Source organism: Gymnodraco acuticeps, unplaced genomic scaffold (genome assembly GCF_902827175.1).
Source record: "Gymnodraco acuticeps unplaced genomic scaffold, fGymAcu1.1, whole genome shotgun sequence".
NCBI classification, from domain to species: domain Eukaryota; kingdom Metazoa; phylum Chordata; class Actinopteri; order Perciformes; family Bathydraconidae; genus Gymnodraco; species Gymnodraco acuticeps.
In genome coordinates this window covers 94,079-105,882 of record NW_022990435.1, presented here as the reverse complement: position 1 = coordinate 105,882, position 11,804 = coordinate 94,079, and the positions used below count along the sequence as shown (strand labels likewise).

At 46.3% G+C, this 11,804-nt stretch overlaps 1 protein-coding gene across 1 annotated transcript in view; it reads left to right on the top strand.

Annotated features, from left to right (window-relative positions):
* Positions 1–604: 604 nt before the first annotated feature.
* Positions 605–11,804, top strand: part of LOC117551975 (protein disulfide-isomerase A5-like) — a gene marked incomplete at its 5' end in the record, with an annotated part of 56,307 nt that continues 45,107 nt past the window's right edge. Inside the window, 1 exon segment of the mRNA XM_034225082.1 lies at positions 605–741. Within this exon segment, the coding sequence (XP_034080973.1) occupies positions 605–741 (137 nt within the window).

The following is an 11,804-nucleotide window of genomic DNA, read 5'->3' as shown; positions in this document are numbered from 1 at the left end:
CACGTTGAAATGTAATTCTATCACTGTATACATATATCATCAATAATATGTAAACATTTGAAATGTATGATAATGGTGTTAATTATTTTGTATTGTGATGCTTTGGCAACATTGTTTAATTTAACTTTCATGCCAATAAAGCCCCTTTGAATTGAATTGAGAGAGAGAGAGAGAGACTGCAGTCAGCATGTCGTTGTGTCCCTGAGACACTTCACCCCAAATTGCTCCTGTGGGATTGTCCACAGTATTGAGCATGTTAGTCGCTTTGGATAAAAGCGTCTCTAACATGTGATGTAGTGTGTGTGACTTGCGTGCTGGTTATTTCTCTGTCCACTCTTTCTTGGCATTGGTTCATTGTGCTTCGTCATCAAGGCGGGGCTGCTTTGCTCCAGATGTGTGGAGAAGGGTCTGCAGCTGTGTCTGATGCTCTGCTGCGTACAGAGCCAGCTGGAATGTCATCTTGAACAAGTTCCTCACTTCTGTTGCCCTTGTTGTCTCCTCGTCCTCCTTCCCTTTGTCTTCTTATTAATGTTAATGATGATGTAAAGCACATTGAATTGTATTGTGTAAACGTACCTTACATTACCTCTTCCTTCTCCTTCAGTCCGCAGCCCCCGCAGCCGAAGACCCCCGAGGTGCCGTGGACGGAGACGGACTCCCCCGTCTTCCACCTGACCGACGACTCCTTCGACAGTTTCCTAGAGGAACATCCTGCCGCCGTCATCATGTTCTACGCCCCCTGTGAGTAACAGAGCACACACATCACAGTTACATCTTACATTATATATGATTTATTTGTGACATTGTCAAACACAGAAAGCAGACATACATAGACCCTCACGTGAACAATGAAAGAGACCGGCTACTGTGCCTTGAACGAGGTGTGATGTATTCTAGCTCAAATAGAAACACCTGTGTAATGGAACACGATGATGTCAGCAGCAGACTTCAGGTAGCAGTGTGCCAACAGTCCAGCCGTGAAGACATCTACGGGACAGTTTTGAGATTTCTCCAAATGCCGTTGCCATGGCAACACAATGCTCGCCTTGAAACACGGTTTTCTCATAACTTCAGTGAAAATACTCCAAACAGCCCAGAACTTCACAGGTTTGGTAACGATGCAGCCATTAAAACATCTAAGCGTATTATGGGGTGTCATCAAATGTCGTTGCCATGGCGACAGATCATTCACCATCAAGTTAGTTCAAAAGTTTGCAGTTCAAATATTCTGCTGCTTTTCGAAGCCTTTTTACTTTCTTTTCTTCTCTTATCACACATCCAAGCCCCCAGTGTTCATGTATAATTTCAATCTAAATTCTTCACTTTCTTCTTACACATTACATTTCAGAATAGCAGTTTAGCATCAGATTTTCAGCATAAAGCATTCCCACTAGCAATTTCTTCAGGAATTGCATTCTCTAGTTTATCTTGTTATCTGCAATTGCTGCATAATCACGACACAGATGAATGCACATTTGCTGCTAACGGTATGTATAGCACCAGGAGAGTGTATGTGAGATCAGAATAAACTGCAACGTCATAATATAGGGACATATCACAAAGTGAAACGGTGATATGTGTTTTAATTATTTCTGGAAAACAGCTGAGCTCTTGAATGATATAAACACGGTGAAATATTTGTTGTAGGATGAATTGACTGTGAGTTTTGATCTTTTCATTCATTAGATTGCCAGTAATAAGACATGCATGCAGAGATTTGCCTTGTCCTTTAAAAACCCACTTTTCATTACATTTTTTCATTACATTTCATTTAGCTGACGCTTTTATCCAAAGCGACTTACAATTACCGATTACAGGGACATCTTCCCTGGAGTAACTAAGGGCTAAGTGCCTTAGATCTCAGTGCTGCGTTTGACACTGTCGACCACAGCATATTACTAGACCGACTGGAAAACTGGGTGGGACTTTCGGAAACAGTTCTAAATTGGTTTGAATCCTACTTAAAGGACAGAAACAACTTTGTTTCTATAGGTAAATACACATCTGAGTTGACAAATATGACATGTGGGGTTCCTCAAGGCTCCATCTTGGGGCCTCTTCTCTTTAACATCTACATGCTACCACTGGCTCAGATAATGAAAAACAACAAAATAAGTTACCATAGCTATGCAAATGACACACAAATGTACGTAACAATGTCACCAGGAGACTATGCTCCAATTCAAACACTCAGTAAGTGCATTGAACAAATCAATGACTGGATGTGTCAGAACTTTCTCCAATTAAACAAAGATAAAACTGAGGTAATGGTTTTTGGAGCCAAGTCAGAACGTATAAAAGTTAGCGCTGAGCTTCAGTCTGCAATGTTCAAAACAACAGATAAAGCCAGAAATCTAGGTGTAGTCATGGACTCTGACCTGAGTTTCAACAGTCACATTAAAACAGTTACTAAATCAGCCTACTATCACCTAAAGAATATATCTAGGATTAAAAGACTAATGTCACAGCAGGATTTGGAAAAACGTGTCCATGCCTTTATCTTCAGTAGACTGGACTACTGTAATGGTGTCTTCACAGGTCTCACTCAAAAATCTATTAGGAAGCTGCAGCTGATTCAGAACGCCGCTGCTCGAGTCCTCACTAACACTAAGAAAGTGGATCACATCACTCCTGTTCTGAAGTCTTTACACTGGCTTCCTGTGTGTCAAAGAATAGATTTCAAAATACTGCTGCTGGTTTATAAAGCACTGAATGGTTTAGGCCCAAAATACATTTCTGACCTCCTGCTAAATTATGAACCATCCAGATCTCTCAGGTCTTCAGGGACTGGTCAGCTTTCTGTCCCCAGAGTCAGAACTAAACATGGAGAAGCAGCGTTCAGTTATTATGCTCCAAATATCTGGAACAAACTCCCAGAAACCTGCAGGTCCGCTGCAACTCTGACTACTTTTAAATCCAGGCTGAAGACTTTTCTTTTTGTCGCTGCTTTTAATTGAACTATTCATATCTTAGACTGCACTGTAACTTTTATCCATGTACTTTTTCTTTTAATGTTTATTTTATTAGCTTTTCTTTTTAATGACTGATTTTAAATGCCATTTTCTGAATGTCTTTCATTTTTTGTAAAGCACTTTGAATTGCCTTGTGTTGAAAGGTGCTATATAAATAAACTTGCCTTGCCTTACTCAAGGGCACACTAGTGGTGGTGTTCCAGGTGGGATTTGAACTCACAGCCTTCCGATCTTCAGCCCACCTCACTATCCATTAGATCAGGGGTTCTCAACCTTTTTTCCCAAGAGCCCCCCCTAATGACTCCTGTTGGAAGTTGCGCCCCAACAGTTGCGCAACAGCGGTAATTAAAGTTTAAAAGTCTCAAAAAAGCTACAACTACTGTCTCAAACTGGATGAATGTGAAGTATTTAGTTAAAGGAGAATGAAAGCGTAATTAAGGAGCACTATTGGAGTGACTTTGATGGTTATTGGACTCAGGATTAATTCATTTGGATTCCCGCTGTATGAAGAAATTAAAGGACGGCACAAGTGGAAACAATTCACAAAGGGATTAAACTGTTTAAAACACATGCTCAAAGTAAGCCGGATTTTGCCGATGTGTTTATGTGGATTCAAAAGTCGTACATAATCTACAAAATGGAGGAGACCGATCTGATCAGAGCAACTGTGACAAATAATCCAACTGAAACCAGCATGGACAATCACTATGTTTTTAAAATGCGCTTATCCAGACAAGCCTGGTTTGGACACTTTACGGGCAGAAGAAACATTTCTATTAAAGAACGAATTATACATTTCTGTCTTTTTATGCCTTTAATACTAACTTGAATTTTTATTCAAATTAATTAATCAATTATTTTTTATATTTTATTGTAATGTAGAGACAAGGCTTTCAGTGACAATCATGTATTGAGTTACAATTATATGTAAAAAAAGAATAAAAAAAAGTCTAAATATGATATTTGGCCTCAAATCATCATCTAATAATAATTTAATAATTCATTTATTTTATATAGGCGCCTTTCAAGGCTCTCAAGGTCGCCGTACAAACACATGAAAAACAAGATACACAATACCTAACACCAGCATAAGAAACATAAACAAGACAATGCAGTATATAAATCAAATAAATAAAACAGAGGATGTGTGATGGATAATGATCAGGGTGGATATGCGAGTGTGAAGAGATATGTTTTGAGGCGTTCCAGAGGCGGGGTGCAGAGCGGCTGAAGGCTCTAGACCCCATGGTGGTTAGGCGGAAGGGGGGTGCAGTGAGGCTGAGGGAAGCAGAAGATCTGAGTGTGCGGATGGGTGTGTTGATGTGCAGGAGGTCGGAGAGGTACAGAGGAGTGAGGTTATGGATGGCCTTAAAGGCGAGGAGCAGAATCTTAAAAACGATACAGGGATTTGACGGGGAGCCAGTGAAGCTGCTGAAGAACAGGAGTGATGTGGTTAATGGAGGGGGTTCTGGTGATGATGCGGGCGGTAGAGTTCTGGACCAGTTGAAGTCTGTGGATGGATTTGAGAGGGAGACCAAAGAGAAGGGAGTTGCAGTAGTCGATGCGGGAAGTGACCAGGGTGTGAACAAGAATGGCGGTGGTCTTAGGGTTAAGGGACGGGCGGAGGCGGTTGATGTTGCGTAGATGGAAATAGGCAGACCGAGTGATATTACTGATGTGAGATTTGAATGAAAGTGTGCCATCGAGGATGACACCCAGGCCTGGCGCCCCCCCTGCGATATTTGGCGCCAAGGGGGGCGTGCCCCCCAGGTTGGGAACCACTGCATTAGACCACCACTACCCCTTTTCACCCTCAGAAATACAGAGAGACTTCAGAAAGTCGTCTGGATAGTCAAATCTCTGCATCAAGTGTGTGAGGAGCTTCACATTCCTTCCTGCTGTGTTAAACATTGTTTTGCCAATGCTCTAGGGCTGAACTGTTATTTAGTCATACAAATAACGTCATCGTCAGTTATAATAGCCAGAGACGGATCAGGCTGGCTGCAGTAACTTAGCCCTTTTGTATCTCGTCATCACAGTGGAGCTCATCCTCACAGCAGATCCTTCTCTGCTGCCATATGGTTCACATAAGCCTGGTGTCAGTGTTATTCACGCACCATTCTGCCGTGTCTGCAGATCTTTGTAAACATGCCAGGTTTTGTCAGTGGTTTAGAAGTCTTCTGCTTTGGTCCTGCGTGAGAGGGAGCTGTACAATCATGCAAATATATTCACCCTATTTAGAAACACATTGTGAGAGCAGCAGCCTCATGACACAATCCAAACCCTGGGTCTATTGTTGGACCTTTTTTGTTTTTTCTTCCCACTAACTCATCACCTTCACCCCCTCCCCTCCCCTCCATGCTCATATCATTACATTACATTACATTACAAGTTACTTGTTAGACGCTTTTATCCAAAGCAACTTACATACTCAATACTGTGGACAATCCCCACAGGAGCAATTTGGGGTGAAGTGTCTCAGGGACACAACGACATGCTGACTGCAGTGGGGTTTGAACCTGTGCTCCCCTGATCCGAACACCAACGCACTAACCCACACGCCTATCAGCCTCCGCCAATAAACGAATAAATAACAAGAGCGTCCTTTTCCCTGGCGTTCACCATAATGATGATTCATTGTTTTCAAGATTTCATCACATACTTTGCTGCAGTTTTCATACCTAACGGAGGCGTGTGGCGCAGTGGGTTGTGCATATGTGTTGGGGTCAGGGGGTCACAGGTTCAAACCCCACTGCAGTCAGCATGTCGTTGTGTCCCTGAGACACTTCACCCCAAATTGCTTCTGTGGGGATTGTCCACAGTATTGAGCATGTAAGTCGCTTTGGATAAAAGCGTCTAACAAGTGACATGTAATGTAATGTTGGGAGAAACACACTCCCCCCCCAACCTGAGGGCCATACGCAGTCTCCAGCTGCTGAAGTGATAAAGACACTTCACTTTTATACACTGCAGTGTCATTATTTACTACCTAAAAAGTCCAAAATGTTTGCACAAATCTAACACCTACCAGTTGGCTAGTGAAAATGTAATGTCATGGGATTTCTGGATCCGACAAATAAGAAGAGCCAAGTGACATCATTTATTTAATCAGGTCAGTCTGTTCTGATTTGAAAAGCAAACGTTAAAAAAGGTGACGGAACTAGGTTGTTTTTCTTATGGTAAGCTACTTCACTTTAAACAAATTCACCAATTCATATGTATAGATATATTTTGGATGTAATATGTTATGGTTGGTTAATGCAAAATCATCGTCAGTGGTATCACAGTATTTGCTTGTATAACTTCAGTCAAAGACATTTCAAGCAGCTTTTACCTAATTTCCAGTAATAAAAAAAGTTAACTCTAGTTTTGTTTTTTGTATTATTAAAGGTGGGGTAGGTAAGTTTGAGAAACCGGCTCGAGATACACTTTTTGTTATATTCCATGGAATGCTCTTAACATCCCGATAGCAATGAATATCTGAAGTGCTTTGACAAAAAATCCATAATAAAAAGTCATCTGTGGAAGCCGTGGCGCTGTAAAAAGCACGACCAATCATCTGAGCCGGCTAAAGTAACTGGATGGCCTACCTGCCTGTCAGCCTTCCATCTGGGCACAAACTTATCTCGTGCCCTCATTGGTCATGTGCGCGTTCGTGTGTGTTGGAGGAGGGGCTCTGTGAGGAAGTGGCAGATTTGTTCCGGCTGTTTATTTTCAAATTCTACGCACTCGAGCTGGTTTCTCAAAAATGACCTACCCCACCTTTAAGGCAAGGCAAGTTTATTTATATAGCACTTTTCAACACAAGGCAATTCAAAGTGCTTTACAAAAAATGAAAGAGATTAAGAAAATGGCATTAAAAAGAAAAGCTAATAAAATAAACATTAAAAGAAAAAAGTACATGGATAAAAGTTACAGTGCAGTCTAAGATATGAATAGTTCAATTAAAAGCAGCGACAAAAAGAAAAGTCTTCAGCCTGGATTTAAAAGTAGTCAGAGTTGCAGCGGACCTGCAGGTTTCTGGGAGTTTGTTCCAGATATTTGGAGCATAATAACTGAACGCTGCTTCTCCATGTTTAGTTCTGACTCTGGGGACAGAAAGCTGACCAGTCCCTGAAGACCTGAGAGATCTGGATGGTTCATCATTTAGCAGGAGGTCAGAAATGTATTTTGGGCCTAAACCATTCAGTGCTTTATAAACCAGCAGCAGTATTTTGAAATCTATTCTTTGACAAACTGTTTAAGGTAACAACTTCTAGAAAGAACATCTTAATCTTCACTCAAAGCTACGGTGGCCGACAGGGGCAAACATAAACATACAAACAAATACAATGCAAATGAAGAAACAACTTGAGGAAACATGCGCAACGTTTTTTTACAAGCACTGCAAAAAGGAAAAGCTGCAAGAAGCTCCAAACACAGCGGAAACCAGGGGACAATAAAAAGTGACGCCCACAGTTGGGAGCGGAGCGCTGGTTGACGTTCGGGAAAGACATTACTACGATTAATATTTAGCAGACTCTGCACCTTATTGAGCGCAGGAATTATTTTGATGTCCAAAGTTATTTTAGGGCAGAAAACATGACAGATTTTTTGATAGTCTTTATCCTTATAAAATGTTTGAAACATGCTACACAGGGATGTCTGTTTGAACCGCCCAGGAAGCAGAATAGTCCTCCTTGCCCTCATGTGGAGTCATAGCTGCTCTGTCCCTGCACTTGACACACACACACACACACACACACACACACACACACACACACACAGAGAAGGGCAGTCTGCTAAAACAAACAGCCTCAGATCATTTCAGCAAATATCTGTTCACTGTGGGGCATATCAAAAACATATTTCACTCCATGAGACAAGCATTTATGGCACACAATTACACCGCATATCGCTCTGTCTCACATAAATGCACACACACACACACACACACACACACACACACACACACACACACACACACACACACACACACACACACACACACACACACACACTGACAGATGCCCAGCCTTGCTGCTTCAATGCAGTTTTTCGTAATGGCCTGCTGTCAGAGTGAGATTAATGGTCTCCATACCGCCACCATCAGCTTGCATTTTCTGTCCACCTCTCAGAGCGGCCTCTCTCTGCGTCCTCTGAACAGCTCTCAGCGGGGGGGGGGTGTTTGCGTGCAGCTATTTACGGCGGCAAATCATCCAACTGAAAATTCCCACAGTGAGCCTGGATATGTTTGGGACCAAAACAACATTTCTCCTCCGAAAAATGTTGAACAGTCTTCCGGCAGATATAGCTGTATTTTACAGTGAGATACCTTAATGTTTGCGTTCAGGCTGTAGCTGCTACATCAGGAAGCTATTAGTTCTGAATTGAACAACTCCCCTGACTGACCACTTAGCAAGTAGCTCCAGGCTAAGCGTACTGCTGCAGTGGACCCAGAGAATATGGAATATGACCTGACATCACCTCAAAAATCCAACATTTACTGAGAAGACTCACCTGCTGGTGTGTGTGTGTGTGTGTGTGTGTGTGTGTGTGTGTGTGTGTGTGTGTGTGTGTGTGTGTGTGTGTGTGTGTGTGTGTGTGTGGTGTGTGTGTGTGTGTGTGTGTGTGTGTGTGTGTGTGTGTGTGTGTGTGTGTGTGTGTGTGTGTGTGTGTGTGTGTGTGTGTGTGTGTGGTGTGTGGTGTGTGGTGTGTGTGTGTGTGTGTGTGTGTGTGTGTGTGTGTGTGTGTGTGTGTGTGTGTGTGTGTGTGTGGTCAGTTTGTACTCCCCTACACTCTGAATCAGCAATATTTCAGTGCATCTCTGTACACACTGACCCTGCCCCTCATGCACCACTCATTCTGAATGCACAGGACAGACATTTGGTTCTCTCTTACTCATCAGTTTGAAAGTCCTTTAGTCACTGTTTTTCTCCGATCTGAGGGTCACACACACCACAGTGACAGAGATGTTTCCCACCAGGCATGTCTCTCTTGATTAATAGCCTGTGCCAGCTCCGTTGTATCTTGAAGAAAGGAATCCCTGAACAGTTTTGACAAGGACAATTTAGCAGGTTTGGAAATGTACCGATAGTTACGGCTGTAACTACGGTTCTATGAGTCCCGGATGACCGCCAGAGGCGGTGCTTTAGCACTGGATATGTCCATCGCGCGCATGCGCAGCTCGAGTACCAATAACAACAAAGTCACCTGTGACCCACGTGACACCGGCTATATCAGCCGGTGTCGTCAGAGGATCTGTTCCCAGAATCTTCTCGCGAGCACACAAGAATTCTGAGTGACAGGATACTCTGGCGGTCATCCGGGACTCATAGAACCGTAGTTACAGCCGTAACTATCGTTCTATTTCGTCCCTACTGACCGCCAGAGGCGGTGCTTTAGCACTGGATGACCTATACCAACCATGTCATGAAGAATCCAAGCACTTACTCACCTAACTGGAAGCAGCGGAGCTTGGCAACAGGACCACACCCAGAGGGTGAGGAGTGGCGACATTGACCCGGTAGAACCTGGAGAATGTGCCAGAAGACGCCCATGACGCCGCGGCGCAGATGGTCTCCAGGGGCACCCCTCTTAGGGCAGCCCACGATGTTGAGATGCTTCTTGCAGAGTGGCATCTGGCCCCTGATGGCGGGGGGCGGCCACTGGCCCCATAGGCATATGTGATGGTATCAACCACCCAGTGGGACAGCCGCTGTTTCGAGAGAGCACGACCCTTCCTAGTGCCGCCATGGCAAACGAAGAGCTGCCGTATACAGGCCGTAGCATCAATATACGCCCTCAGGGCACGCACGGGGCACAGCAACTCAGGTGTGCCGCTCTCCTGTGGAATGTTAAAGCGTGCCAGCTGGATAGGCCGATTGGAGTGGGCTAGTGGAAGCACCTTGGGCAGGAACGCCACATTCGGCCAGAGGGTAACACCCGAGCCATCGGAGTTCCACCTCAGGCATGTACTGCTTACGGAGAGGGCATGAAGCTCTCCGACTCGCTTCCCTGAGGTTATGGCAAGCAGAAATGCTGCCTTCAGGGACAGCCACTTAAGCCCGACCTGGGCCAGGGGCTCGAACGGAGGAGATGATAGGGCATCCAGCACTAGGGGCAGGTCCCAAGCCGGGGTGCTAGGGGGACGCTGCCGTAGAGCCCCTCTTAGAAAGAGGGACACCAACCTGTGGCGCCCCACTGTGGCGCCATCGACTCTGACATGTCGGGCAGAGATAGCAGCCATATACACCTTCAAAGTGGAGTGAGAACGTCCACTATCCAGAAGGGACTGCAGGAACTCTAAAATGGTGGCCACGGAGCAATGTCCCGGATTCTCAGCCTTACTCACACACCAGTGGGAGAAGAGCTTCCATTTGCACTCATACTGTGCCCGAGTGGATGGAGCTCTGGCATTCAGGATAGTTTCCCTGACAGATGCCGTGAAACCGCTCAACAGTGGGTTGGGCCCTGCAGAGGCCAAACCCAGAGCTGAGGGTCGGGATGCCAAATCTGACCCTTGAGCTGTGACAGAAGGTCCTTCCTGTCGGGGAGACGCTAAGGTGGGCTGCAGCAGAGACTGCGCAGCAGTGGGAACCAGACTCTCCCCGGCCAGCGGGGGGCGACCAGAAGGAGCCTGTGCCCCTGAGTAAGGACCCTCTGAAGCGTCTGCAGTATCAGAGGCAGCGGCGGGAAGACATACAGGAGAGTGTCCGGCCAGTCGTGCGCCAGGGCATCCTGACCCAACGGGCTGGTCACCTGCTTCCAGGAGAACCAGAGGGGGCAGTGCCTCGACTCTTCCGAGGCAAAGAGGTCCACCTCGGCCCTGCCGAAAAGGCTCCAAATTGTCTCCACCACCTCTGGGTGAAGCCTCCACTCCCCCGGTGGAGGCTTGCGCCGCGAGAGGAAATCTGCGACCTGATTCAGGTCTCCTGGCAGAAAGACTGCCCGCAGACTGGCGAGGCGGGGGAGCGCCCAAGGCAAGAGGCTCTGTGAAACGCGGAGCAGCTGTGCGGACCTGGTGCCCCCCTGGTGGTTGATTTGGGCAACGGCGGACGTGTTGTCCGAACGAACGAGCACATGCCTGCCCGCCAGTTGGGGTAACAAGTGCATGAGTGCGAGCAACACCGCCCGAAGCTCCATCACATTGATATGGTGTGCACCTTCCTGGGCAGACCACTGACCCTGAACAGTCCTGCCCTGCCACACCGCACCCCACCCCGAGAGACACGCATCCACAGTGACAGTCTCCCGGCGGGATGGGATGGCGCCCATGGGCACACCCATCAGAAGATAGGCCCTGTCCCTCCAGCGGGACAGAGAGTGGAGGCACCGCTGAGACACCCTGACTCTCTTGTGCCTGTGCCGCTTGGCGTCCAAGTGAAAGTTGTTCAGCCACATCTGCATGGGGCGCAGTGACAGCAGGCCCAAGGGCACAACGGCTGAGGCAGCTGTCAGTCTGTCTAAGGGCCGGAGGAACTGGATGTAAGGCACCCTCTTGCCCAGTCTGAAGATGCGAAGATGGTGGGAAATGTCGTCCACACGACGAGGTGTCAAGTAGGCCCTCATGGCGACCGAATCTAGGACCATCCCCAGGTAAGTGACCTGTTGGGAAGGGTCCAGGCAACTCTTCCCCGTATTCACCGTTAGGCCCAACCGGTCTACGTGGGATGAGAGGCGCGCCTTATCCTGGGCCACTTGGGCCCGGGACGGCGCGCAAACCAGCCAGTCGTCCAGATATGGCAGGACCTTCACGCCCTGTGCCTGCAGAGGAGCGAGCGCTGCCGCAACAACCCTGGTGAACACCCTTGGAGAGAGGGAGAGACCAAAGGGAAGCACCCGGAACTGATA